Raw genomic sequence first — 27,362 nt, forward strand, 5'->3', positions numbered from 1 at the left:
AATATTTTTTAATAAATTTAAATTATTTTAATTTGTTGATGTGAAAAATAATTTTTTAAAAATAAAAAATATTATTTTAATAAATTTTAAAATAAAAATCACTTTAAAAAATAATCGTTATTACATTTTCAAATATCCTTAACCCTATCTAAATTTTAGAAATTAATCTAAAAAATTCATGATTTAAAACATAATATGGATAAGATTTTAAGTTAAATTGAAAAAGACGTTAACAGCTAAATTATACATTATTGTTTTTTCGGGTCATTTTCATATTTAAAATTGTTTTTAAAATTTTAATATTTTTTTATATTGTTTTATTTTTAATATTTTATTAAAATTAATAGGATATTAAAATTTGTTAATATAATTGTACAGGTAAAATGAATGGAGAAAATTAATATAGTTTTTATTCCGTTAAATCACTCAAATCATATCAATTTTAATAAAATTATTAAATTTAAGCAGATGAAATACAGAATTATGGGAATTCTTGTAATAATAAAGTTTCCCCTTCATTTGGAGTGTTAATCAGAGAAAAGAAGGCTTTCTTTTTTCTTTTTTTCTTTTTTGAAAAAAAAGATTTTTTTAATACAATATTTTAATTGTGTCTAATCTGTTTAAATTCTCATTAAAAAATTGTAGTTGTTAAATCCAATCAGAAAATCTCCCCGATGAATTGATCTAATAATTTCAAGACTTGAAATATAACTTTATTTAAATTCTTAATTAAACTAGATAAGATAATAATATAATAGAATTTAATTAACTTGATTAAATTTTTAATGATATAATTAAACCAGTCTAAAAGAAATAATATTTAAAAGTTTTCTTAAAAAAAATAAAGTATTTTTAATAAAAATAGTTGAGTCGAAAGTGTTTTGGGGTTAGGACAACTAGGCAGCCAACGTTCAACTTCAATAATTCGAAGAATTCCCTCTCAAATCACAAAATTTGAATTCATACTTAAAAAACCATTCAAAGAAATAGCAACAAATTTAATGCCACACAATAAATCACAACGTCCGAAAACCACGAACTCCCTGCAATCACGCACTCTGTTTTTTTTCCTTCCTCTTCATGGAACAAGAAGAAGCCGACTGCACCCGCCAGCCCGGCTCCACCCCCAGCTCGGCTCAAGTACCTCCATCTTCGTCATTTGTCACTCTCTCCCCATTCCCTCCAATCCCATCTCCCTCCTCCCGCCGCCGCCTCTCCAGCCACTTCACGCCGACCCGAGCCGTCACGTCGTCTCTGCGACTGGCCTGGGTGTCTTTGCGAGGGCGGCTTGTGAATGCAGAGGAAGCCAGCTCGGCTAATGCCATTGGGTTGAGACTGGAGGATGGTGTGGCTTGGGAGCTGTTTAGTCCTGCTCAAAGGTTTCTGATTGTTGCTGTTATTGGTGTTGCTGTTTCTGAGTCTAAAAAGAATGGGATCATTAATCAGCTCAAGAAGTCTGTGGAGCTTAGGGTTAGTGATTTTAACTTGATTTTGTGAATGGATTTTGTTTGCTTTTAGATTTTTGGAAATGGGTTTGCTTAAAAAATTAATCTTTTTTGGTTTTTGAGCGTGAATGGAAGGTTTGTTGCTTGATTTTGTACGAAAGGTAGGAACTTTGGAGGGTGGTTGATGTTATTTTGATGGCTTAATTTGTTTTAATTAATGGTTTGGTTCATTAATTAGCTTTATCTCTAATGATGATTTTTGAATCAGCAGGAGTTGAAAGATTCTGCTTTAAGAGCAGTTTCTCATAAATTTTCAGTTTTGATATGATTCAAGTAGTAAAAATATGGTTTAATCCTAGATTTGATCAATTGATTCTTAATGTGTAATCCATTTGCAATGTTGTCTTGTGTTTTGATATTTAAGACAGCAGTTACAAAAATTAGACCCCAGATGTCATGTTGGAAATCTTGTTTTGAATTTTGAATCCACTTGTATGAATTTTCATGTCTAGTACAGTTCTTTTTAACCCCACCCTTGTCCTGTTGCTGCTTATAGGTATTACCTCTTGTTTGAACCTGAGCAGGATTCAAATAAATTCAAATTCATTTAAAGAATGAATTGTTCTTGTAGCCATGAGACTTGTCTGATATAATTCTTTTTACCAAATGCTTTTCAGGATCAGGTGCTATCAAGCATGCAGCAGAAGCTTGATAATCTGTGTGATCAGTTGAGTAACATTAACAGCCAGGCAGGAACCAAGGCCAATGCATCATTCAACAACAAGAACGTTGAACCGCCATCTAATGATGTTTTTGGTTGTGATGAAACTAAATTTGTTGACTGTGGTTGTTGGCATTGTGATCAACACCAAGACCTTGGTGGTTTGATGGTGAGAATCAATTTATATAGACGCCAAGTTTGTGTCTTTTGGTGTTTTGAATAATTATAATCTTAGAGTCAGAGTTGGTGTCCAAATGCTCAAATACTATAGTTTGTTAATTTTGTACCAGGGAAACTCTATTGTCAAAGTTTCTAGAGGTGATGAGGTGTTGCAGTACAAAATGCCTTTCATAAATGAGGTGGAGCATGAAGAGCGCCGCATGTCAGATTTGTCAGATTGGGCTTCAAGTGTTACATCTGCAGCAGATATGCAGGTGGTGGAAGATTCGGAAACAGAATATACTTTTTACAGATTTTTTCACTGGTATTATAATTTGAAGAGATCAGATTATCACTAAAAACTGAAGTTTAGAAATAGTTCTGTTAAAAGCCCCTTAAATTTTGGTATTTCACAACTGAAATCCTGTGCAATATGATGATTATGGTTTTCCACACTGCAAAGGACAGGTATGATCAGTTCGTCACTCGAATTGGCTAATGGCAAATAATTAATTCTGATTACTTTGTATTAACTTGGGGTCTGGGGTGTGGTTTTGGAGGATGATTTATATCTTTCATGTGTTATCTCTTTGTTCTTTACTTGGCAAATTATCTACTTCCTCAAATTTATCAACTTTAAGCAATAGATGCATTTTGTTTATTGGAAACTGTATGAAGTACCAAAGTTACCAATTCTTGAAGTTAATTTTATTAAATAAATTGGCAATACCTGATTACGATTTCTCTAATGTTTTCACCATTACATATCCATTGAGGTGGAAAGAGAGCGGATCACTCACTAATCTATCAACTATGTAGTTCGCATTTCAGTGACCTCATGCCGTGTCTCTACAGATGAACGCTTTTGCAATAGACCAAGACATCTGCAACCTCAAGAGAGAGTGTGAAGAGAAGGATGCCACCATAAAGGAGCTGGCTGGTATTCTTCAATCAAATAATATGGCAGGTTCTAAGGTATTTTGACTCATATGAGCAAAGTTTTTACTATGTTTCCTTTGCTTCTCTACTCACCATATTTATATCTGACTTGTTCCAATAAATCTTTTTTCCCGTAATAATAGAGAATTGGAGAGTTGGAAGACATTATATGCAGGAAGAACACAATGATTACAAGACTTAGGAAGGACATGATGGTATTAGAACAAAAGGTAAGAAGTCAATATTAGCAAAATTATTTAGGAAAGAGTTGGAAACAGTGAAACTTGATACAAGATGTGCATGCTTTGCAACATCACCTTTCTTTCGTTCTCTTTATTATACTGTCTTGGTTATCATATTTCTCTTTTGTTGTGAAAGCGTGAGACTCTGATGCTCTGCAGAGGACAAAACCAGAATACAAAATGTTCTTGGCACATGAGAAATCTAAGCACACAAGCTTGCAACATCACCTTTCTTTCGTTCTCTTTATTATACTGTCTTGGTTATCATATTTCTTTCTTGTTGTGAAAGCGTGAGACTCTGATGCTCTGCAGAGGACAAAATCAGAATACAGAATGTTCTTGGCACATAAGAAATCTAAGCACACAGGCTACAGTTTTGTGTGTTTAATACGGAAAAAGTTTATGGCATATCTTCATCTTGTTTATGAATCATGAATAATCCATAGTAATATTTGTGTTTGTTGGAACTAATTTGGGTGTATATTATTAGGATTGGTGTGTAATCAATATTGTGTATAAGATAATGGTCTAACTTCCAGAACTCGAGGTTTTACAGGTGGTGAATCTTACAAGACTTCGTAGACCATCCTCCTCCTCATTGTCTATCTCAGACAGTTCAAAACTTCCTCTCATGGTGAATAACGTAGTTTATGACATGGATAGTACCACTAGTCCTTCCTCCTCTGATTCAGATTCCTCTCCTGTGAACCGACCACAAGCTCCTGCTGCTAAAATTGAGGTAATCCTTATCAGAATAGTACAATTAGTAGTGCTTTTCCAATTCAACTTCTATCCTGTGAGCTTAAAAACAAGCCCCTGTTGTTAAACTTCAGGAGACTCCCGTTCAGAGTACTGAGCTTGGTTTAACAAAAAACCAGAAATCAGCACCAGCAAAGGCTTCCAGTTCTTTGGTAGGATTAACCGAGTTTCACATACAGTCTAGATCAGAAAATCCTCTTAAAGAAATATCGGCAAATCAAAAGTCCATTGGACTTCCTACTTCGAGGTCAAAGCAGTTGTCAGCTGAAGGGGACATCAGGAAGATTAGAAGGCGGACTCAAAGTGCAACTAAGAATACATCTTCCAATAAGAGATGGGTCTAGTAAGTAATGCACACCTGTCATAGGTGGTTAATATATACAAGAAAGCAGCGTCCATATGCACACCTGTCATAGGTGGTTAATATATATAAGAAAGCAGCGTCCATATTTGAGTACTTGAGATTTGAGAACCTAAGCGTTTTCTCTTTTCAAGTTTCCCTAGCACCTTTAAATTTGCTTTCCAGGAAGTTGGCATGAAGTTTCACATCTCAGAATCTGAAAAATGAGGTGGGTAAAAAACGAACCTGTTGGTGTTTGGAATGCGGGGAAAACTTTATAATAATGACTCGAAAAAATTGACTTGCTCTCAGTTGCAAACTTTGCTTTCTGTGACCATTCAATTCTTTCAGGAATCAACTCTGTAAATCTCCATCCACCCAAAATAGTAATTTTGCAAATTTTAGCTAGGTTCTGGGAATGTTAATCCAACAAATGTTTTAAATATGCCATTATCGCATCTCGCAGTGCCCTTTGAATGAGATTTTCTCTTACTCTGGAAAAGATACATTTGTTGCTTGATGATTGATATGATTTCTGCACATGCTTTGATTACAGCTTATCTAAAACCATATACTGTTGTGTAACGTTATTTTTTGCTGCCACTTCTTTGTAGGTTTATGGGGTACAAGAAGTATGTAGAGAATGGATAACTCATGTTGCTGTTGTTATATATTATGTTGTTGTTAACGTAGTAGAATTTCAAAACTAATGAACCTAGTTTTAGGTAGATGTGCAGACCTAATATTTATGTGTTAGTGTAAAAATATCAGCTTTAGTGACTTTCTCCTGTTGATAATTTCTTCTTCTTATTGACCGTGTGAGTTTTCTTCTTCTTTTCGTTCATCCTGGAAAAATATTTGAAATCTGAATTGGGCGGGCGGTTTAATGGGGCAGATGTTGAAAGATCATCATAATCACCTGCCCCAATTTTCCTTCTTTGATAACTTTCCTGGCTATGGATATGGATGTGAATTTCCCTTTGAATATCTCAACTTGTCTTTCAAATAATATGAAAATATTGTCATGCCTTGGTTTATACTGATTGTTAATCACCACCGCGTACCTTACATCACCCCTGCACACTTATCAATGATTGTTAGACTTGGTCTCAGGAAATCCGAAAAAAGTCTTGGATTAATGTTTTTTCTAGCTCAACTTGAAATGGGTTTTTCATATCAACTTATAGGCTCACAATGGATTTAGGAGCCATGTTTTTCTTTTTTCTTTTTTCTTTTTCTTTTTTTTAATCTATGTTAAGCTTCTAACAAGTTATTAATTGATTTTCTGTGAGACTAATATAGCATGGAATGAAGGCAACGAAATGCCACTCGAGTTAGAATTGATTGGCACTTACTGTAAGTTAATAGACATTTGGCCTCTTATAATTTTGTATTTCTTATTAATGATGCGTGTAACTACGGTTGATTGCTCAAGTATAAATGCCTAGCTCCTTCATTTTGTATCCTTATGGGAACAGCATATTTATTATGGTAGAGCATATTTGTTTTTATGTTTTAGAAATATATTTTAAAAAATATTTCTTTTTTATTTTAAATTAATATTTTCTTATTATTTTCAGATTATTTTAATATATTTATATCAAAATAATTTTTTAAAAAACAAAAAAAATAATTTTGATTTATTTCCAGTCAAAAATTATTTTTAAAAAATAACTATTGCTATATTTTTAAATACCTTTGTAAACCTTCACCTTTCACTTGGTATTAGTGGTGTTTTCCTCGCCACTTGGTATTTCAATGTGAAAAAAATCAGTAACTGGGCACGTACCTGCCCCAGCTAGAGAGATCTGGCGATCACTATTCATTCTTTTTGCAAAGAAAATAAACCAGATAACAACGAATTGTGATCGATGATGATGATCGTGAAGGAGCATCCATATTTTTCTTTGCTATGGCAATGTACATGTGAACTTGCCTCTGAATGTCTCATCTTGTCTTCCCAACTGTTGGATGCAATTCGCAGAAGCGTGTGAAAAAAACCAAGGAGATTTAACCTGGTTTGTTAAACTCATGTCTGAAAATAACCCTTTTATTACGAGAGAAAAATCAATAAATACAAGAAAAACACATTAAATTCAATTCTCAAAACAATTTATATACCCACTTTATATTTATATATATCTATATATATAAAACATCAACTCTTGTGCTTTAGTGATACTGGAGAACACCATGGAAAAAGAACTTTGTGCTTTGTGCTTTAGTGATACTTTATAACATCAAGGCACTTAACGTAGAAAGTTTGAGATTTAATACGATAATAAAAAACTTAGACATGTATGGCAAGTTTTAAGTTTGCTTTTTATAAGAATTATTAGCTGAGATTTTACTCACTCACAAAATACACATTTTAAAAAGTAAGATTTTCTTGAATTAAAAAAAAAATACTTGATAAAACCATGAACCAATAACTTTATACCTTATATAATTGTTTTTTTAAATAAAAAAAAAAGAAAGAAAGAAAGAAGAACGTAGTACCCTACACTCCAATCCATTTGCTTTTTCCTTTTATTTTCTGGAATATGAAAATACCAAGTTGGCTGCATAGTTTTATTGAGATGATGAGAAAAATATGAATTTATTTTCTTTCATGCTAGTCAACTATAGGATAAAAGGTTGGTACTATTCCTGAACACGAGTCTTCTTGTAGTCTACTCAAAACTCTTACCATGGGACCGTCTGCTCTTCCATGATCGCAGCGGTGCTCTTGCTTTTTCCATAAACCATGGTACCGTGTTTCCATGGTCGATTACATGGGGCTCTTAGAATTCTCATTTTCGTACATTAGATGTTCGTGTTTGTGAAGTAAAAGATGAAAAGAATCCTCATGAATTATCATCCTATTTTTATTTATTTTTATAATTACCATCCTTCTCTTGAAAATTTAAACAGTGGGTATAAAATAAACTAAGTTATATAGGATAATTTAAGTTATAAATTATTATAAGCATAGTAAAATTTATAATGTAAACTATAATTTTTTAAATTATAAAGAGTAAGGGTAAAAATAACTAAACAACAAAATATATATTCAAAGTAGTTGTCATGGTGACTTATTAAAAACATCTTATAATTCAGCACGCGGACACTCTATACGTCACTTTTTTATTTATTAAAGTATATATATAATTTAACTTTACATCATGTATTTTAAATTCGTTTACTAATGTAATTTTCTTTCCTAAAAAATTTATTTAAAATATTACAAATTTATCATTAATAAATTTTTTTATGTTTAAATTTTCCTTTTAAGTGAATTTGATCCAAGGAACAAAATTAGTTTTTTATGTTTAAATTTAGAAGATCTAAGGAACAAAATTAGCGGTTAGGAACAACCTAGCTTTAAACATTTTCTTCTTCTCATCATTAATGCACATATTTAAAAAAAAATTAATATAGATATTTATGTTAGTTTTTATATATTTTGACTAATTTCATCAATCATGTATTTATTTTTTTAATTAATATAGATGTTTGAGTTAATTTATATATATTTTAACTAATTTTATAAATCCTGAAATTAATAATTATATAAATTTTTAATATCTATCAAATTTATAAAATTTAAATTAATAAATTTTAAAAAATAAATTTAATACTTATCCACGAGTGAAGCGATACCTCTATCGATTAACTTGTTTCTTTCCCAGCCTATCAGAGGTTGGGTATCTGATTGATCCCGCCGGTCTTCTATTTTGGGATTCTGAGGTGCGATCTTTTGTCTCTTTTATTGTCTTATCCATGTTATTACTTGCTTTTCCCTATCGCCTACTTTAAATCCACGTGGCAGATCACAAATTAAAAGATGGTAAAAAAGATGTCAGGGAGCTATCATTAAATTATAAATATCTCAAGGTAATTTTATGTTCCCTTCCTCTACTGGTGTGAAAATCTTTTTAATAGTTTATCTCTTTTAAAAACATAAGAAAAATTATCTGATGTAAAAAACAATAATTAACTGATCATTAAATTAAGATATAGATTTTAATTTTTTAAAATACTGATGGTAAATATAAAAATAATTAAATTATATGATGACAATTGCGATGCATGTGAAAGATGATTCAAGGCATAGGTGCATGCGTACAATGACAACAATCCCTAAAGTTTAACACCATTTGAAATGAGTCCCTGAACTATTTTTTCTTGATTTACACTCCTAATCTCGGAACGTAATGTCAAGGCCCAATGGGTTCTAGCTTTTCCTCAACTTGTGAATCGGCATGAACTCGGTCTCCAATCCTTAAATTTATAATTTTTGTGTCTTGTGTATATTTTTAAATTCACTCTTCTTCTTTTTTTGTTACGGTTTCATCAATTAAATTACGTGCCACGTACGAGGTTGGCTGGTTAGTTAGACTAGATCCACTTGTTTAATGGTCAAAGCTTTGTTTGTTGAATAGTAAAATCCAACTAGTTCAATAAATATAGATACCCAAGGGAATAAATCTTCATTTTTATTTTTACTTTTATTTTTTTAATCATACTCGTATATGATAGGATGGACTACTCAAATCAAGCATGAAGTACTTTAGAGTTCATAAAAAGGGCAAAGTCATAAGAAAAAAATGAAGCAAAACAAGCATATTTAGTGTAAAGTTATTAGGTACAAGGATTAAGTCACGAGTTAAATAAATATGATATTATTTTAATTAAAATTATTTTATTTTTTTTATTGTATTGTGGGTTAATTTGTTTGGTGAAATTATTTTTTGCACATAAAATATGCATGTGAAATCTGATAAAATTACAAGCCAGATATTTTTCACTCATCAGTTATTGAATTGTGCACTTATCCTCTAAAATAACACGTAATTTCTAAAATAGCGTGTGGGGGTGTTTTCTTGTTATTTAGTCAACTTTAAGTTCGCTTGTTTGTATAGTTGTTTTCATGTTTAAAGCAATCATAAGGAGACAATTATTTAGTAAGCACAAAAACATAATTTATTTTTTATGGGGTTCACTATATACTATGTTTAAAATGCAGGAAAAATGAAAGTAACTTTGTGTTGCTTTTTTTCACTTGTGTTGTTCATTAAAGTGAATCGTACGAGTGAATTTTAATTCACTTGTACTATTAACTTTAATAAACAATTTTTTTTATCAAAAACCTAATGCAGTGAGTTTTAATTTATTCATGTTGTTTACATGAATAGTTTTTTTTAAAAAAAACCCAGTGTAATGAATTGATTTCACTCACATTGTTCACTTTGACATGAATAATTTATTTTTTTAAAAAAAAAAATTAGTTTAGGGTGAATTAAATTTACTCGTTTTGTGATCTTAATTTTATTCCTAATAATATTTTATTTAATTTCATTGCATGCTCAAAAAATCACGAAAACTGTAGTTTTTATCAGATAAATTTTATATGTAATGAAATTATAGATACTTTAATGAAGCAATAAAAAATATTTTATACGAAGTATTGTTTATTTCATGATGTAAATGGTAGTAGTTAAATCTATAATTTTAAATTTAAAACCATTAATATTAATATTTTTTTTTACTTATTTTAAAACTTCAATTTAAAAGGTACTATTAACCAAACACATTAAACTATTTTTTATTCAACTTCAATTTTACCTATAGTTTTAACAAAACATATATAAATATCAAACCAACATCAATTATAAATATTTTTTATAAAATAAATATTTTTAAATCACAATCATAAAAGCTATTATAATACCGAACACACTTTTAGAGTTCATTTGTTTGCTTATGCGTCTGAAGCAATCACAGCTAAACAATTGTTTGATAAGTATAAAAACATAATTTATTTTTTATGGATCCACCACATGCTGCATTTAAAATGCAGGAAAAACAAAAACGGCTCTTGACTGTTTATCTCCTCTCGTACTGTTCATTAAAGCAAACAATACAAGTGAATTAAAGTGAACGGAGCGAGTGAATGTTAAAATTCAGTCGTATACTATTCACTCTAATTCAGTTGCATTGTTTACTTTAATGAACAATGTTTTTTTTGAAAAACAGTTAATTGATCGCACTATTTACATGAATTAAATTTACTCGTAATATAATCTCAATTTTATTCTTGATAACATTTTATCTAATTTTATTGCATGGTTAAAAAATTATAAAAATTATAATTCTTGTCATATAAATTTTGTATATAATAGAATTGTAGATAGTTTAATAGAATAATAAAAAATATTTTATATAAAGTATTATTTATTTCATAATGTAATAGTAGTAGCTATATCAATAATATTTAAATTTAAAACCATTAATATATATATATATATATATATTACTTATTTTACAATCTCAATTTAAAAAGCATTATTAACTAAATATATTAAATTATTTTTTATTTAATCTTAATTTTAATTACAATTTTAACCAAACATATATAAATATCAAACTAACTTCAACTAAAAATATTTTTTATAAAATATTTTTTTTTAAATCATAATTATAAAAACTACCATAATATCAAACACATTTTATATCCTGGAACCTTCTATAGATATTTCCTATCTCTTGCTTGTGTTCTAAAGAAATTTATTTATTTAGCTATTCATTCCTTAGGCTTGTTGTTTGTAGCTGGTATTTGAAAATGTAATATAAAATGTTTTTTCAATAATATTTTTTTAATATTTTAAAATGATTTTTTTATATTTTATATTTTAAATATTTAACCTATCAAAATTATTAAATTTAATATTTTTTCAAGATAAATATATTTTTGAAATGGTAGTTTCAAAAACAATATCAAACTTTCCCTATTCTAATCAAGAAATGAAGTTTATCAACCAAAAAATTTTCATTAAATTTTAATAAAGAGAGTTTCAGTTTGCAAATCATGTGGGTTTTTTTTTAATTCAACGATAAAATATATGTTTAGAACTGTTTATATGTAAATTAAAATTAAGTTTTTTTAAATGATCCTAAAATTATACATCCCACGTAAACTTGACACGTTTAGAAAAACTTAATAAATTTATCTGGATGATCACTGATCTTGAAATTTGGACTAAAAATTCATAGAAAAACAGCATGTATCTTCAAGATCCTGACCATAAAAAAATAAATTACATCCACCTTTTATTTATAACCATCAAAAAGAAAAATCTAAGTTTTCCATAAAAAAAAAATCAGTACTGAAGTATGGATAAAAAATAAAATTGCTTATATATTCATGTGTGATTAATTCATCTGAGATATGGTAATATATATTTTTAGCAACTTCCCATTTCCCAGGTTGACTGTTGTCTTTTTTCATTTTCTGAAGAAAAAAGAAATTATCATGAATTAATCAATTCCCATCAATCCTTTCAGCACTCCCATCGTTACCAGCTTGCACAGATGTTATAGTCTAAATAGAATATTAAAAGACTTGACCACTGACTAATGACTACCGTACTGTTTTTGACAAACAACACTATCTTGCCTAGGGTGAGCCCTTCTCTGTTCAGAATTTTCTTAACCACGACGTTTAAATTCTTTACTAATTTGTTTTAAAATTATTAAAAAATAATATAAATTATATTTTAAAATTTTATTTAATAATTTAAATTATTAGATTAAAATAATTTTAATATAATATCATAATCTTAATAATTAAATAATCTCAAATTTAAATTTTAATATTTTTATTTTTTATAAAAAATAAATATAAGATAATAATAGCCTATATAAGTTTTAAATATATAAAGTTTTTATTTGAAAAGATATACTAAAAAATAATATAAATTACACTTTAAAATTTCACTTAACAATTTAAATTATTGATTTAAATGTTAATCTTCCTATTACTTTTTTTAGAAAATTAATATTTCAGTATTGAGAAATGAAAGCAATTCAATTATTGTCACTTCCATAAAATCGTGGACCATTTTCTTGGCAACTATTCATGAAATTTCCTTTGAATACAATTCATGGATTTAAATAACAATAGAGAGCAAATTTTCACTTACCATTTAAAACAAACAATACCATAAAATGATATAATAATTAACAACGATGAGTCCATTGATCTTGATTTTCATCTAAATTAAGTTCATTTCAAATCAATATTTGTCATGCTAAATTTAAATGACCTGTCAAGTTCTGACAAATTACTGATGAAAGTAATATAAAAATCTAGCCACACTTGATTGAGATTCAATTAGGTTAATTCTATATATTTTCTTTCTTTTTTTAAAATAAAGTAATTATAAGATTTTATAATTTGTATTAAAAAATACATGTTTTAAAATTGATTAAAGACTTGAACTGGTTTAACAACCAGATCAATCTACGTATGAACATCCTTATCAATTAATATACCAAAATAGTAATAATAAAAAAATAATTTTAAATATAAATTTGTCACATAAATATATTTGTTAACGATAATTTATCAATATTCATTAACATAAAAATACTAATATATCCTACATAGATACTATAACATTATATAAATATGATTATTATCATATTGGCTCATGCTTAGTAATGAGTCAATAATAATTTTTTTAATATAAAAATATTAACAATGTAGGTAATTTTTTAAATATTTTAGATTTAATAGGATATCAAATATAAAAAAATTTAGGTTTGATAGTCATTTCAAATACGAGCCTTACTATTAATGACTCTTGAGTCTGATGGCTTTACTAAATCCATGAGACTTGGATTAACTGGTTATACCTTAACTCAACAAGCACAAATAATTTTTAAAATAAAAATTATAAAAAACAATACTTTTATGATCCTCTGAATATTTATAATACAGTATATAAATATAAATATTTAACATTTATAATATGATTCATAATATAAATATTTTACATATATAATATTAATACAGTGATTTTCCACACATTTTTAAACATAGTATAATATATAAAATGTTGGATATACATTCTGGTGCATTATAGTAAGCAAATAACCATAAACCATTGCCATGACCTCTTTGAAAAGTAGTTCTTTGCTTAACATAACACGTTACCAAAAAAAAAGTCAAAATTCTAACTTACATTACGTTTTTATAAAAATATTTAAAAATATTTTTTTTTAATTTTTTACATTGTGATATTAACATCTAAGAAATACCTTGAAAACACTACCTTAATGTTTGTCAAGTAAAAAAAGCATTTTAAAAGATGAATTGAATAGCATAAAACTGAAACACGCTACCAAACAAAACTCCAACACAGGTCCACCACGTATCATTCTCTTACATCTGCAAACACACAAATTAACAAAACAGCCCTCCAAAAATCTAATCTTATATAACTCCAGTTGTATATAATTAACTCCTAAACCCCTCCGCCTCCTCTCTCATAACCATTTCTAACAACAATTTAAACAATTCCTCCTCCTCCTCCTCCCTCTCCAATCTCTCTTCCAGAATGCAGAACTAGAATCCGAAACCTATCTATAGTTCCTCTCCCTGTTTGGTTTCAAGATCAACGCTTCTTGATCAACCCAACAATGATCACCTTACAAACACCAAGCTAACCTCCTTTACCAGAAAATCATAACCCGACCGGAGAAATGACCATGGACAGAAACTCACGACCAGAAAAACCAGGAAGAGACTCAAATTCAGTTATCGTTCTCTCAGTGGAATGTCTAAAAGGGAGTTCAACAGCTGGCGAATGGACAGGAGACATGCTTCAAACAGGAGATATAGTTGAAGAAATTCTGATCGGATCCGGGTCATCATCATCCGGATCCAGGTCTGTAAGATATAAAGCTCCGTTCGAGAACGGAAAAAGTGGGGTTCAAAAGATACTTCATAAATCGTTCAAAAACAAAGAGACTTCCATTGTTGTTCGAGTTAGACGTGGTAGAGATGAGTTTGCTGAGTTGCATGCCTGTGTTGTGCCCGAGTCGGGTTACAAAAATAAATATGTTTTGAGGTCTATTGAGGATCCGAATTACGCTGTCGGGTTCACGGATCGGTCCGAGGCTGAATGCTTTGAGCTACAAGGTGAGTTAGATGATGAACTTTACTTGAAAGTTTTGATGTTTCTGAGAATGGTGCCTTGCATGACTTTTTGATGAGTAGGGTGTACCTTTTATCTTGAGATAAGCAGGGTGGGGGGATTTTATTTATTTATTATCCTCAACTGTGTTGGTATAAAGTATAGTTTTAATTTAAACTTGGTCCTTGAAACAACAAGTTCACCTGTGATTTGAATCGGGCTAGGTTTTTAAAAATAAAATAGAAGTTAATTTTATGTTAATAGACTTGAATTGATTATTTTTTAAGAAAATAACGTTGTTTTTAATTTAAAAAGATTTTAAATAATATTGTTTTGATACATCATATTAACCCATTTAATTTGTCTCAAACAAAATCATGATCTAAATCGGGTTTAATAACCCTAATATAAAGCCTTTTTGTCTTAAGTTTAATTAAAAAGAAGATTATAGTATTGTTCTTCAAATTTCACAGGCAAGCTTAAAAGGGTTTAAAAAATAACAAATTATCAAAACAACAATATATGAATATTAAAAGTAGTTGACTATCGTTTAAATATACTGTGTTAATGATATTTGAAAAGGTTTAAAGTATTTTTTATTAAAAGTTGTTGGATAAGGTTTAAAGTAGTTTTTATTTGAAAAAATATTAAAGTAATATTTTTTTATTTTTTAAAATTAAATATAAAAATTATTTACAAATATAAAAAATTATTTTTTTAATAAAATTATTTTTACAATTTTAAAAAATATAGTTTCAACTGGATTCCACGCATATCTTAATTATTTGTTTTCTGGATAATCACAACAAAAAGTCAGTGGATTTCTTGTATACAGTTTATCTTCTTGCCCCACTTGTCAGGTTCATGAATCCGTCCCTTTCCCTATCAGAGTCATTTTCAAGAAAGTGCCTCTGGTCTGAATGTAGCTTGGCCGTCAGCATCGGTTAAAACAATTTTTGTCTTGTTAGAAGAATTCCAATGTTTTAAAGGGAAGGAATCGAATTGGAATAAAAATAAAAGTCCGTAATTAGTTTGGATCAATTTTAACTTTGTTTAATTATATATATATATATTCTTAGTTTTTTTTGTTTGATTTCTCAAATTGTTTTTTTATTTCTAAATTCTAAAACTAAATTGAACCGAATTAATTTTTTGAAGATTTTTTACTTGGGATTATCTCAAAAAATCGTTTTTTTCCCTGTTTTTCATATTGATTTTTATGAATATTCGTGATAATTCAGTTATTTTATCCTTTTAATCCACTGCTGTTTCTAATTTGGGGCAGCGAACATGGCACTGTGTCATTCTTTTGGCTTGAAGTGGTTTTGGCTTTTATTAATTAATTACAATTCATGTCAGGCCACCTATTTTCTTTCACATCATATTTGATTGATGTCTCTATTTCAACTCTTCAAAATTGAGGCTTTGATGTTTACACACGGGCAAGTGGCCGTGGTTTTGGACCTCACAGATTTCAGATTCTACAAGAAACATTGGTTGCCCACAAGAATTTCTCCACTACAGGAGTGCTTGTTCAAGTCTCAAAACCAGTCACCACAAGAGTCATATTCTGTTAAAGATTTCATCTGTGTTTTTAAATACCAATGGAATAGAAAACCCCACGAGATATTTTTCAATGACGGTTTTTCAGCGGAGATTTTGTTCGTATTTTTCAAAGCCAACAGAATTTTCACTGTCGTAGACGACGTTTTTCAATTTTCTGGTATTGCCTTACTGTTGAAACTTGTTAGTGGTTGCAGTTTCCTGCAGCTTTTGTTGAGCACTTAATCCAGCTTCACAAGTGTCAACAAATTAATGCGATGGAATGCTTAAAACATTAGTATACATCTCGAATACCCTTAATAGCAAGTAGCTGATATATAGGTCTAGGCAATATATGGAATCTCCAGTCCTCTGTACTTGCTGATGTGGTGAACTAGAATGTAATTTGCAACCTGTCTTTTATGTTCTGCTATCGTTTCTATCAATGTGAGACGATTAGTTGCATTTTGTAGCTTCAAGAAGCTCCAGAATTGTTAGTGCATTACAGAGGGCTAAGCTTCAAGATGGGTATGTGGCTTATCCGTGGGAAAAGAAGATGCAGGAGTTGCTAATTCCCACCTCTAGCAGCTTTCTTTCTTTGCTCCTCCTTCCAAAAGCTTCAGACCGAGTTGCTTCTCGATACAATGACTTGGAGGACACTCTTGCCAGGGCAAATGCGTGGCTGTATGCATCTCAGGCTTCTGGAGTTCCAATTGTTTTCATGAATATTCAGACCGAATCCTTGCTTACCAAGGTAACCACCCTAGCCTCAACAAAGTTGGGTTATTAGTTAAGACAGAAAGCATGAGTACTTTTTTATAATTCTGGCAATCTCCAACTGGCTTGCAACTATGAAAAGCATGTTTCTTTTATATTTTTGGACAGATATCAGGAGAGACAGCTTCCTCGACTGTGAATGCTGGTTCATTTTCCGATTTGTCTAGGCTTGCACATGTAAGCTTGTATGGTTTTGAGGATTACCATGGGGTTGATCTCGGTGTAGTCAGAGCAGTTCGTCTTTGGTATGCACCTTTATGTGGAGAATTTGCAATTGAGATCAAAATAAAAGAAGATGATACTAAGCTTGGATTTTCCATCAGCCGCACAGAAGAGGTATTCTATGTAACTCTCCAGGTCACAAGTCACAACTCTAAATATAACTCTCCAGGTCACATTCAATATAACTCTCCAGGTCACAAGTCACAACTCTAATCTTTTTCGTAACTTGTCATTTTGAAGCATAGTCGTCAGACACGGTTTAGGGCCTCAGTCACTAGTTGTTGGTTCAACCTCCAAGTCATTGGGTTAACTCGAGTCAATTCCTCAAATGGTTCGTAACTAGGTCAATGTCTAAAATGGTTCGTAAAAAACTGGCTCTGAACAGGTTTGGGTTAGCGAGTCAACTGTCAGACTCAACCAATGTTTCGAAGATGCTAATTTGCCAAGCTTTCGTTTCCTGTGGACAGGGCTTTATCTACGTTTCATCAGTTATGGACGATGATGACAATGTACCATCGACAAGGTCAGGGCTTAGCAATCTATACAAAGAAGCAACAAGCTCATCGAGACTGCTGGTTGTTTCAAGATTATCAAACCAGAAGGTCCTTCCTTGGATGGTTTCATCAACAGGAGCAGTCAGATGTTTTGACACGGTATCACTAAGCCAGAAACTTTCCTTACATCGCCATGCCAAGGTGCCTATTCTCATCCATGTTCTCTTGTGGGACGGAACATTGTCTTCACCGCCAACTGCAGGCGGCAGTGGTCGGCTTAGGTCTGTGTCCCCTCCTGTTATGGCATTGCCACCTGAAATTCAATTGGCACGCCAACCTAGTCAGAATCAAATACAGCCCCTGCCAGCGGCTGATATTCCGAATGATGTAGTCGTGGGGAACGAGGCAGATATTAGGCTTGATCGAGACACTGCCGGAGAAACATCTTTCCGGTTCCATTATTTTTCACTTCCAAACAACTGGGTATAATTTTTTATTCTTCACTGTAACTTCCTTGGTGATTGCTGTTTGTATATAAAGAAAATTTACAGGTCAAGAGCTTCCTTCGATTGATTTCCATTCACATGTGTAGGTTTCACTTCAGAAATTTGTCCTATAGCTACATGTACAGTTGAGTGGAAGGTTAATTGGACAACAAAATGTAGGTTTTTTGTAACACGTGTAACAAACGTTTTGACATTGACTGTGAAAGTTTTTAATGTCGTAGGAGGAGATTTATTGTTTTTTTTTTTTCATAGTTGTGGGTTTGCATCATTAAGTTATTAGGTTAGCTCATAGTATTTTAAATTATCAGTTTTTTGATTGGATTTTATTATGTTATTAAAAATTTAGTTTTATTAACTAAATTTTATAAGATTAATATTTTTTTTAAATCAACATAAACACCGATTTAAATCAAACTTTAAATTATAAGTTTCTTGAATTAATTCTAATAATTATACTTTTTTATTAAATCAATCAAAAATATCAAATCACAACTTACCAGTCTAGGAAGCATGAACAATATTGACTCTTTATTTTTTTTTCTCCAATGAAATTCCCAAGTTTTCAGAATTTTCAGTTGAGGTTTCAAAGGATTTCCACAAAACTTGTATGAAAAACTCAAGTAGGCATGATCATTCCTTCCCCCTTTTTTTTTCCTGCATAAATATCTAATCAGAATTTTTAAATCTAATGCTAGAAAAATATATATTTGAGAACTCAATCTGCTCAAAAGCTAATGATTTTTTTTTTTGGTTGAGATTAATCCCAGTAATTGAATAGACTTGCGTGTATTTACATATTGAATAGTCTAGCAAATCAACGGTCCATATTTACTCTCCCGATGCCCCTAAAATGAAGCAAATAAAGCTTTTCTATTGGGTATTCAACAGAGCACGCGGATAGTGATCCTCGTCAAACTTCTCCAAACATTACTCACCGTCGACTCCTTTAAAATCCACCGTCCAAACCCTCTCCCCGAAGAGGGAAGGAGCTCAAAGTTTCAAAAGAGCCCGCCTACTAGAATCAATCCTATTGGCCACTTTACAGCGCACCCGGATCTCCATCTGTACCGTTCATAACATTACAAATCAACGATGTAGAATACATTTCATCCTCCTCTTCTCACTCTCGTTTTTTTCCTATAAAAATCGTCAGAGCCTCCATTCGTTTCCCACCAAAACAATCAAAACCCTAATTTCCCCCTCATTTTCTCGAGAAACAAACAGATTCCCGATCACCCAATGGCTCGCACGAAGCAGACAGCAAGAAAATCCACCGGAGGGAAAGCCCCAAGGAAGCAACTGGCGACCAAGGCAGCCAGGAAGTCAGCTCCAGCCACCGGAGGAGTGAAGAAGCCCCACCGGTTCAGGCCAGGAACGGTGGCGTTGAGAGAAATAAGGAAGTACCAAAAGAGCACAGAGCTGTTGATAAGGAAGCTACCATTTCAGAGGCTGGTGAGAGAAATAGCCCAAGATTTCAAGACAGACTTGAGGTTCCAAAGCAGCGCGGTAGCAGCACTTCAAGAGGCAGCAGAGGCGTACCTTGTTGGGTTGTTTGAGGACACCAACTTGTGTGCTATTCATGCTAAGAGGGTCACTATCATGCCTAAGGACATTCAGCTGGCCCGTAGAATTAGAGGGGAGAGAGCTTAAACAACTTAGCTACTGATGTTGAGTTTCAGACTGCCATGTCTCTGTCTCTGTTAAGATTCATGGTTGGGCTTCGTTGTAGATCTTTTTCTGGATTTAAATGACAAATTGAGATTTTTATTTCTGAATTCATCTTAGCTATTGATATTAGGCTTCAGAGTGTCATGTTAGATTTGGGGTTCGTTTTCGTTGTAAATCTTTTCTGGATTTAAATGAGAGATTTAGATGTTTATTTTGAATCCGTTGTGTTCGATGATTTGTCTTAGATTCAAGCAACTTTAGTAGTTAGGAACTCGCGAGGCTTGCAAGGGTATCAATAGTTTGAAGCAGGAGATATGGCAGCACAAGTGTCATTTGAAGGCTTTTTAGAGGTTTAATTGAAAGAGATTTATCATTTATTATTTATTTTTCAGCATGCAAGCAAGTCATTTTGTGAATTAACTAAAATAGAGGGATGGAATTTCATCTTTCCTTAAAATTTGAAGATCGAGGGAATAATGGAAGCGTTGAAAGACTGTAGGGATGAAATTAAAAGATTTGGGAGTGTACAGAGGCTAAAATATAATTTTATCTTTCCTTCAATGCTTATCCACCCGAAGCACCTAACCCGGGGTTTAATTTGGTTTAAGACTCGGGTTTGTGTTAGTTATGTTAATTTGAGATTTAAACCCGAGTTTTAATTTTTAAATATAGAAAAAAATTTAAAATTGTATTATTTTAAATAAAAAACTTCGTTGCAATTCAACCAATCGAATCCCACCCAGGTCGTCGATTGATCAAGTTAGCATTCAAAATAGTTTGAAAAAAAGAACTGGCTCGGGCTCGGTTCTGGATCAACGGTTAACTGGGCGGACCGGTCAGGTTTGTAAGTTAGCATCAATTCCAATGGCGGGAAATGGAAAGGGCTTCTATGTACTCTTTTTAGTAATTTTAACAAATAATCTCCAAATTTTGATTATTTTGTTTTGCTTGTAATGGAGAAGTATTTGGTTCCAGCGGAAGAAAACCCTAGAAGACCTACTCGATTGTATCAATGGAAGAGAAGTTTAATCGAATTGAATGGCAGATTAGGGTCAAAGTACCGCCATGACCTCTCTGCTCTGCTCTTGCAATCCTACTCTCAGGTCTCAATTTCTCCTCTCTTTTTTACCAAATTTTCAGCTCTTATTTTTGTAATTTTAGGGTTTTTTTCTTTTTTGTTCTGTAAAGATTGGAGCTTTTCCGCACTTGTATCATACAATTGGAGAAGGAGATGCTGCAATTCCTTGTCGAACTAATGTATGCTATTATTCTCAATCTCTATTTTTTTTAATTGTTGTGATTATAATTATTTGACCTAATTTTATTTCAGCAGTTGAATTCGAGGGGTTTGGCCTCTGACTTGACTCGCCAATTCGCTATAAACAAGTCAGTTATTGTATCTATCTTGTCATTTTATTAATTATTTTTCAGAATATTAGTAACTCGTTTTGTGATTGTTTCTTTTCTTTTTTACAGGCAAGGCGTATCTGCCCTGGAGTTTGACAATAAGGTGAATGCTTTAATCACCATGCATATTTTGAATTGTTAAAAAATTATTTACGACTCATAAGTTGTCTGATTTTTGAAACATTGTGCATAGGTTCATTTGTTATTTTTTTCCTTTTATTCCTAAGCTTCGTTTGTAATTTTTGTGAATATGTGTTCCAGGGAATTTATTTAGTATCAGTGACGAAATCAGGGTGCTTGACAGTGCATGACTTTGAATCACTTTATTGTCAGGCTAATGATTCATTTCCATGTAAGATCCACTTCGAGCTTGCTATGTATTTTTTTTTTTTTTTATATATTCTTTTGGGATATGTATTTCTGGAAGCCTGTCATACCTGTCAGTTATATGTGTTTGTGGTGAATCATACCCTGTTAGCTCTACTAATAGGGAGTAGTTTGGAGTCTTTTATAGCTGCGTGTGTATGGTGAGGTGTCATGTTCTTTCCATACTGACTCTTTTTTTATTTAATTTTTCTATCAGGCTTTGGCAAAGATGAAAGAAAGTGTGAAGATGAAAGTAAACATGTCTTGCACAATTCTTTGGGCCGACAACTAGACTCGGTTCGCTGGAATCTTGCCAACCAAGATGAGGTTTGTTGGAATTGTTTATTCATTTCAACAATCATAGCAGGGAATTGTTGCCAGATACTGACCTCTAGAATGTAGTTTGACTTGCGCTCGGAACTTAAAAATCAGTGTCTGTAACTTACATTCTTTTTTTGTGATAGTTATGCAGGGGGATGAGTTGGAAAATGGCATAGGAATCATTGTGGAAAACATTCAATATTAGTTGGAATTATATTTGGGCATATGAGATATTAAAAGAAGCAGGAAATAACACTCACAAAACAAACGAACCTGTGTGATTATTTGGATTTTGTGCGTTTACAATTTCTAATCATTTTCTCAAGGGTGGATGAGGCAAATGTCATATATTTGCAGTGCACGTTGTATTAAAATATACTTGACTGGATGATCAATTAAATTAGTGTTCACAAAAAGTATCAACACATCTGTTTAATGATTCTAGCATGGGAACTATTAATCACTTTGTTGATTGCATCTGCTGATTATGCAGTTATAACCTTGATTTCGTTATGATTTTTTTGCGTGATAAATTTTTCCTTGTTTTTGTAGGTCGCTTGCACATCTATGAAAACTAATGAAGTACAAATTTTTGATATTGGTTACATTTCTTCTGAACCAGTTGAAGTAAGATCTTTTCCTTTATCATCTCATCTTTTCCTTTTCCATATTTCTACCACTATATATTTTTGTGTGTAGTAGATAGATGGTTCTCAGGTTTCATTTTTTAACTGTAATAATGAAATTGGAAACACAACAGAGGAAACTTGGTTTCAGGACTGGCAGTTTGGTTTGGCTAGAATTATTTGTTGGAGAATCAGGATTGTTTTGGTAAGAGAAGCTTTGGAAAGTTGAAACTAAAAGAATGAGTTCTTCATTTCTGGCAATAGATGCTTAGAAGTGTTAAAGCATTACTGGTGCTCTTTTGATTAAATTGTTTTAATAAGAGCATAAAAATCAACATAGGCACCATTGGATGACATGATTAGCTAAATTAGGTTCCTGGCATCAAATGGGCCTACCTAATTTGTTTAGCTGAACCAGGTTCCTGGTTCCAAATTGGCCTACCTGGTTTCTTTTCTAACTTTTCTGGAGTTGAGGCCGGGTTTTGATTCCTATCATTACTCTTCTTTTTGAATTTTCATTCACGTTTTTATTGTTCTGTTAACATCCTATATTTTCAATGCCATGATAATAATTTCATTTATTCTTAATCCAGGTTTTAAAAACAAGGCGTGCTGTCACTGTTCATGGGTCTGACATTCATAAAGGTCTAACAGATATTGCTTTCACTTCAGAATCAAGGTAGTTGCAGACAAGTGGGTAACTTTCGGTCAGTAAAACCAATTTTCATGCCAGACTTCAACGCTGGATTTCTGAAGGATAGCATATAATCTACTAAGTATCAATGGGAGACTGCATTAGTCATCCAAGTCTATAAGTAACTCAGAAAATGGCTTATTTGTACCTTAAAGTTTGAACCAACTTAGAATTCTTTGATAAAAATGGAGTAAGAATAGTATGTTCTCTGCTCTGGATTCCTTACAGCCAAATAATCTCAATCTCCTGTTTGCCTTCAGTATTGTTTTTCCTTGCTCGGTAAGGAATGATGATTTCTTCCTTCTTACTATGTGTTCTGCTTTAAATGTAGGTTAATTGCTTCTGATACAAATGGTGGAGTCAATGTATGGGATAGAAGAATGAGTGCACTTCCATGTCTTGAGCTTACATCTAATTCCCGTAGTGCCCTTAACAGTATCAAGTTAAATGTGGAAAATCAGGTTAGCACCTACTTCTAGTGTTTCCTTGGGAAGTGATATATGCACTTTTTTCCTCCTTGAAATGAAGTTTTACATCACTGCTTGACTTACATAAAAACTAAAAATTTTCCTAGGGCCCTCTGTACATCTAAGTGCTCTTCATAGCAGCATATGTTCAGGACCTCAGTTTGCCTCAAGAGTGGATGAGAAAGACTACCAATTGAGATATTAATTACAATGCTAGCTTATTGTGTGATACCTGCAGTTAAATTTGCATTAGTTCATCAAATATAAGATTTCAAAGAAATCTTTTAATGACTATCCTCTTTATGGGATTCAATGGTTTTCCTAGTTTCCTTGTGGTATTCTGCTTCTTGGTGGACACCTTACATTAGAGTTCCCTTTTCAAATGATTTTTGCTTATTGGGGGTCACCTTATTATTCATCCTTACTATTCCTCTATGAATATAAATTCTTGTTTTCATTGAAAGAAATGTAAATTACTTGTTCAATGAAACATTTGTTGTACATGCAAATTTCACCTATCTTTTGGTGGAGCATGATAGAAGCAAATTCTTCACCACAGATGGTTTTCGGGGCTGGTCGGCATGGAATAGTTTATATGTGGGATCTCCGTGGAGGAAGAGCTCCTTCTGCTTTTCAAATTCATAAAGAGGTTAGTAGCTGGGCTTGTATCTTGACATGCTAACTCAAAACTCAATTTTGTGATGTTGGAACTGGAATGGCTAGTGGAAAAATTGCAAATCGTGGTTGTTATTTTAGATAATTCGAGTATATAACCATGAATCTATACTGTTTTGTCCTGCTAAACAATGTTCAATAGTATCTCTGGCCCCAACACTTGTTTGTCATTGCAGCTTGTTTGAGCTAGGCATTTGACATGATTCTATGTGGGCATCAAGAAATTATTTAGAACAATAACATGAAAAAATTGAATTATGTTTGGTTTTTGATGTCCATACAACATTGACTGTTGTCCAATCAGATGTGCCATCCACCTGTAACGTCTTGGAAGTTATCATCAATGCTTGAGAGAATAGGATCTTTGAAGGTATGTGTGACTGCTCTGGTGTCCCTTTTCATCATGTGGATTCACTATTTATGGTTTTCAGACCAAAGTGATAATGAATAAAAGTTTGACATAAATGGCGTTAACTGTTGAAGAATAGGTTATAAAATAATAATATATTGAACAGGGTTCATGCTTAATCGTGTTTTGCTTGTTTATATTGCATTCTTAACTGCTGGTCCCATTCATTTTGCAGGCACAATCAGATATTGTCTCCAAAGAAGTGCACTCCATTGATTTTGATCCATCTTGTCCGTATCAGTTGGCATTCCATCTTGATGATGGTTGGTAGGTCAGAAATGCAAGTGCTTTTCTTTTTCTCCTCACTCTTCCTATGTATCTATTTCTCTCCACTGTGAATTTTCAATTCAATCATAGTTTCTCAGTAGTTTGTCCTAAAAATTCTGTTGGTAGCTGCATTTTCATATATGCAAATCATCTTAAATGAAATTATGCGTTACATATTTTCTCATCCTAATAGTTAAGGTCATTTAAACTGTCATTGTTTTGGAAGTTTGAACCTTAAAATTTCTATTGATGACCTTTGGGTGACAAGCAGTCTGCATAACCAATGTGGAGAAAGTGTTCTAATTTAATTTTGACCTTCCAGTTATTCACATGATGCAGGTCGGGCATTTTAGATATTTACAATTTCCAAGTTACGCATGTTCATTGCCCTCCCCCAGCTTGGTTGTAAGTAATTTTGGCACATGCAAAATTGCAGTATATGTTGATAATTAGAATTGCTAATTGCGTTCCCTAATTGAAAATCTACTTCTTGTTGACTTGGAGTGATTAGGAATGGGTCCTTCACTGATCTGTTGTCCTTGAGAAAACCATCATGGCTAGCGACACATTCAGTAAGATGCCTCAACCCTCTGTTTACCTGGTTGCACTTGGTTTATTTATGTCATTGTGTAATACATGTGATGCCATCTTGATGTGTGAATTTGCTGTCTTTAGACAAAAAAGTGCTGTTATACTCTATAATATTATGGTAGCTGTTTATGATTTGCCTGTAAATTTCTTTGCTTCTTTAAATTAAATCCCATGCTATATGAAAATGGTAATATTTTTTAATTGGATGGCCAAAAGAGTGCAATCTTTGATTTTGATTACAAAATAAAAAAAAATGCTGAAAATCTGAGACTTGGAACGATAGCAAGAAATAATAAGACAATATTTATGTGATTTGCGCATCAATGCTTGGAGTAGACTGGTTCATGTTAAAGATACGCATGAAACAGTTATCTCAAAATTCCCCGGTCAGTTCAAATGCAGTAACATTGGCAAAAGGAACAAGAAGGAAGAACCTTTTTGTGATTTCGTTCATTGTGAAATATGTTTGCAGTGCACATCATTGATTAGATTTTAATTTATTCAGCTTGTGGCCTACGCCATTATAGCAGCATATTCAGTAAAATATTTTCATGTACATTTCATGAAACAGAATTGAATTCCAGTAATGAAGAAACATCCGTTTGAAAACTAAAATTGTGAAGGTTGTCAGTCTGCACCTTTTGGTGACCCTTCTTGTAGGTCACTTAAACAAGCTGTGTCAAGCTAAGCATTGATCTTAAAGGATCTGTTTCATCATTCTCACTCCAGGCTTCATTTGTATGGCTTTCCTGATTCGGTTTTTTGAAGTCACATGAGTTCTTGAATTGAGTTTTCTGCTCATTAATTATTTTGACAACTCGATGCTTGTTTCATCTAGTCATAACCCAAATTTATTCTGCTCAAATCTGGTTTTCAAACTATTTCAAGCTTGAACTGTGGAATTCAAGTCGTATCTCTTAATGCAGATCTATGTGGTTGGATCATCAACTGACAATGGCATCCATCTTTTAGATTTCTATCCTGATCCCAGCTCTCCTTGCCACGTGGACTACAGGTAAAGGGATCCTTTCAAAAGCAAAGTTTTGTGCTTTTCTGAAAAAAATTTAGGGTAACATCTAATCCCTGATCTTTCCTATCGTAGTGGACTAACATATGTCCAAATATCATCGGCGCAATTAAGAATATGTAAATGCTGTCAATACATGTTTGATGTTTCCCTTACATTATTTGTGCTTGCAAAAACAACGGTCTAGCCATTTTCATTTCCCACCCCAAACGTATCTCTCTCGCATTTGTCATCTACTCTCTTTGTATTTGTTGGTTTGCTATATTTCAAATTCTGTTGCCCTAATTATACGAACTGCAGTCCCATAGAGGACGCAGAGAGGCCATCCAGGGTGAACAGAAGAAACAAGCAAAATAGGTTTATTCCATTGTCTGAAGGTGTTACTGCGTGCGCCGCCCATCCCCTCAACGGCACCATCATAGCTGGAACCCAGGTTTGTAGTTTTGGGTCATCTCCCTTGACAGTCTTATTCTATGCATTTTAGAAAATTACTGTAGGGCTGTTTTACATCGCTTTTATTGGCAACTTTTCCCATCACCACTATATTTCCCACACGGATACTAAATTTTGAAAATAAATGGTTTCAGCTTTCATCTTTGCTGGTCGTATCCCAACAGAAGCATTCTGAAGTCGATTAGGAGAGATGAAAGGAGTGAAATGAAGAACATCTTCATTCTTTTAGGGGAACTCAAGAATTTATCCTTGTATTGCCATTTTCTTTTCCTGGTGTAATTGT

General features: G+C 32.2%; 4 protein-coding genes across 12 annotated transcripts; all 4 read left to right on the forward strand.

Moving 5' to 3' along the window:
* The first annotated feature begins 861 nt into the window (after positions 1–861).
* LOC105134939 (uncharacterized) lies at positions 862–5,440 on the forward strand. 6 transcript variants are annotated; one of them, XM_011039568.1, is made up of 9 exons: positions 862–1,470; positions 2,123–2,335; positions 2,457–2,600; positions 3,181–3,300; positions 3,408–3,494; positions 4,063–4,245; positions 4,340–4,608; positions 4,792–4,834; positions 5,220–5,440. In XM_011039568.1, coding segments are annotated over exons 1-8 (1,407 nt in total). In that variant the 5' UTR covers positions 862–1,080; the 3' UTR covers positions 4,793–4,834; positions 5,220–5,440. The 6 variants fall into 6 exon arrangements, with proteins under 6 accessions (XP_011037870.1, XP_011037869.1, XP_011037866.1 ...); XM_011039567.1 differs by lacking the exon at positions 4,792–4,834; XM_011039564.1 differs by lacking the exon at positions 5,220–5,440 and having other exon boundaries at positions 4,340–4,645; positions 4,692–5,132.
* Positions 5,441–13,854: 8,414 nt separating this feature from the next.
* On the forward strand, positions 13,855–18,347 carry LOC105134941 (uncharacterized). The gene is made up of 4 exons (XM_011039570.1): positions 13,855–14,572; positions 16,583–16,863; positions 16,995–17,222; positions 17,576–18,347. The coding sequence occupies exons 1-4, from the start codon at positions 14,134–14,136 to the stop codon at positions 18,089–18,091; spliced, it is 1,464 nt and encodes a 487-aa protein (XP_011037872.1). The 5' UTR covers positions 13,855–14,133; the 3' UTR covers positions 18,092–18,347.
* Positions 18,348–19,260: 913 nt separating this feature from the next.
* On the forward strand, positions 19,261–20,158 carry LOC105134942 (histone H3.2). Of its 2 annotated transcripts, none has more exons than XR_844103.1 (2): positions 19,261–19,816; positions 19,910–20,158. XR_844103.1 is itself a non-coding variant. In XM_011039571.1 (2 exons), the coding sequence occupies exon 1, from the start codon at positions 19,348–19,350 to the stop codon at positions 19,756–19,758; it is 411 nt and encodes a 136-aa protein (XP_011037873.1). In that variant the 5' UTR covers positions 19,261–19,347; the 3' UTR covers positions 19,759–19,796; positions 19,885–19,900. The 2 variants fall into 2 exon arrangements, 1 of the variants encoding a protein (XP_011037873.1); XM_011039571.1 differs by lacking the exon at positions 19,910–20,158 and adding an exon at positions 19,885–19,900 and having other exon boundaries at positions 19,261–19,796.
* A 519-nt stretch (positions 20,159–20,677) lies between these two features.
* Positions 20,678–27,331, forward strand: LOC105134943 (Transducin/WD40 repeat-like superfamily protein). Of its 3 annotated transcripts, none has more exons than XM_011039572.1 (17): positions 20,678–20,879; positions 20,965–21,033; positions 21,107–21,162; positions 21,253–21,286; positions 21,445–21,535; positions 21,767–21,876; positions 22,423–22,497; positions 23,090–23,175; positions 23,522–23,651; positions 24,217–24,306; positions 24,637–24,702; positions 24,917–25,008; positions 25,348–25,413; positions 25,520–25,580; positions 26,526–26,614; positions 26,927–27,059; positions 27,214–27,331. In XM_011039572.1, the coding sequence occupies exons 1-17, from the start codon at positions 20,730–20,732 to the stop codon at positions 27,262–27,264; spliced, it is 1,449 nt and encodes a 482-aa protein (XP_011037874.1). In that variant the 5' UTR covers positions 20,678–20,729; the 3' UTR covers positions 27,265–27,331. The 3 variants fall into 3 exon arrangements, with proteins under 3 accessions (XP_011037874.1, XP_011037875.1, XP_011037876.1); XM_011039573.1 differs by having other exon boundaries at positions 21,110–21,162; XM_011039574.1 differs by lacking the exon at positions 20,965–21,033 and having other exon boundaries at positions 21,110–21,162.
* The last annotated feature ends 31 nt before the right edge of the window (positions 27,332–27,362 follow it).

The sequence above is a fragment of the Populus euphratica genome, unplaced genomic scaffold (genome assembly GCF_000495115.2).
Source record: "Populus euphratica unplaced genomic scaffold, PopEup_1.0 scaffold57.1, whole genome shotgun sequence".
Taxonomy (NCBI): domain Eukaryota; kingdom Viridiplantae; phylum Streptophyta; class Magnoliopsida; order Malpighiales; family Salicaceae; genus Populus; species Populus euphratica.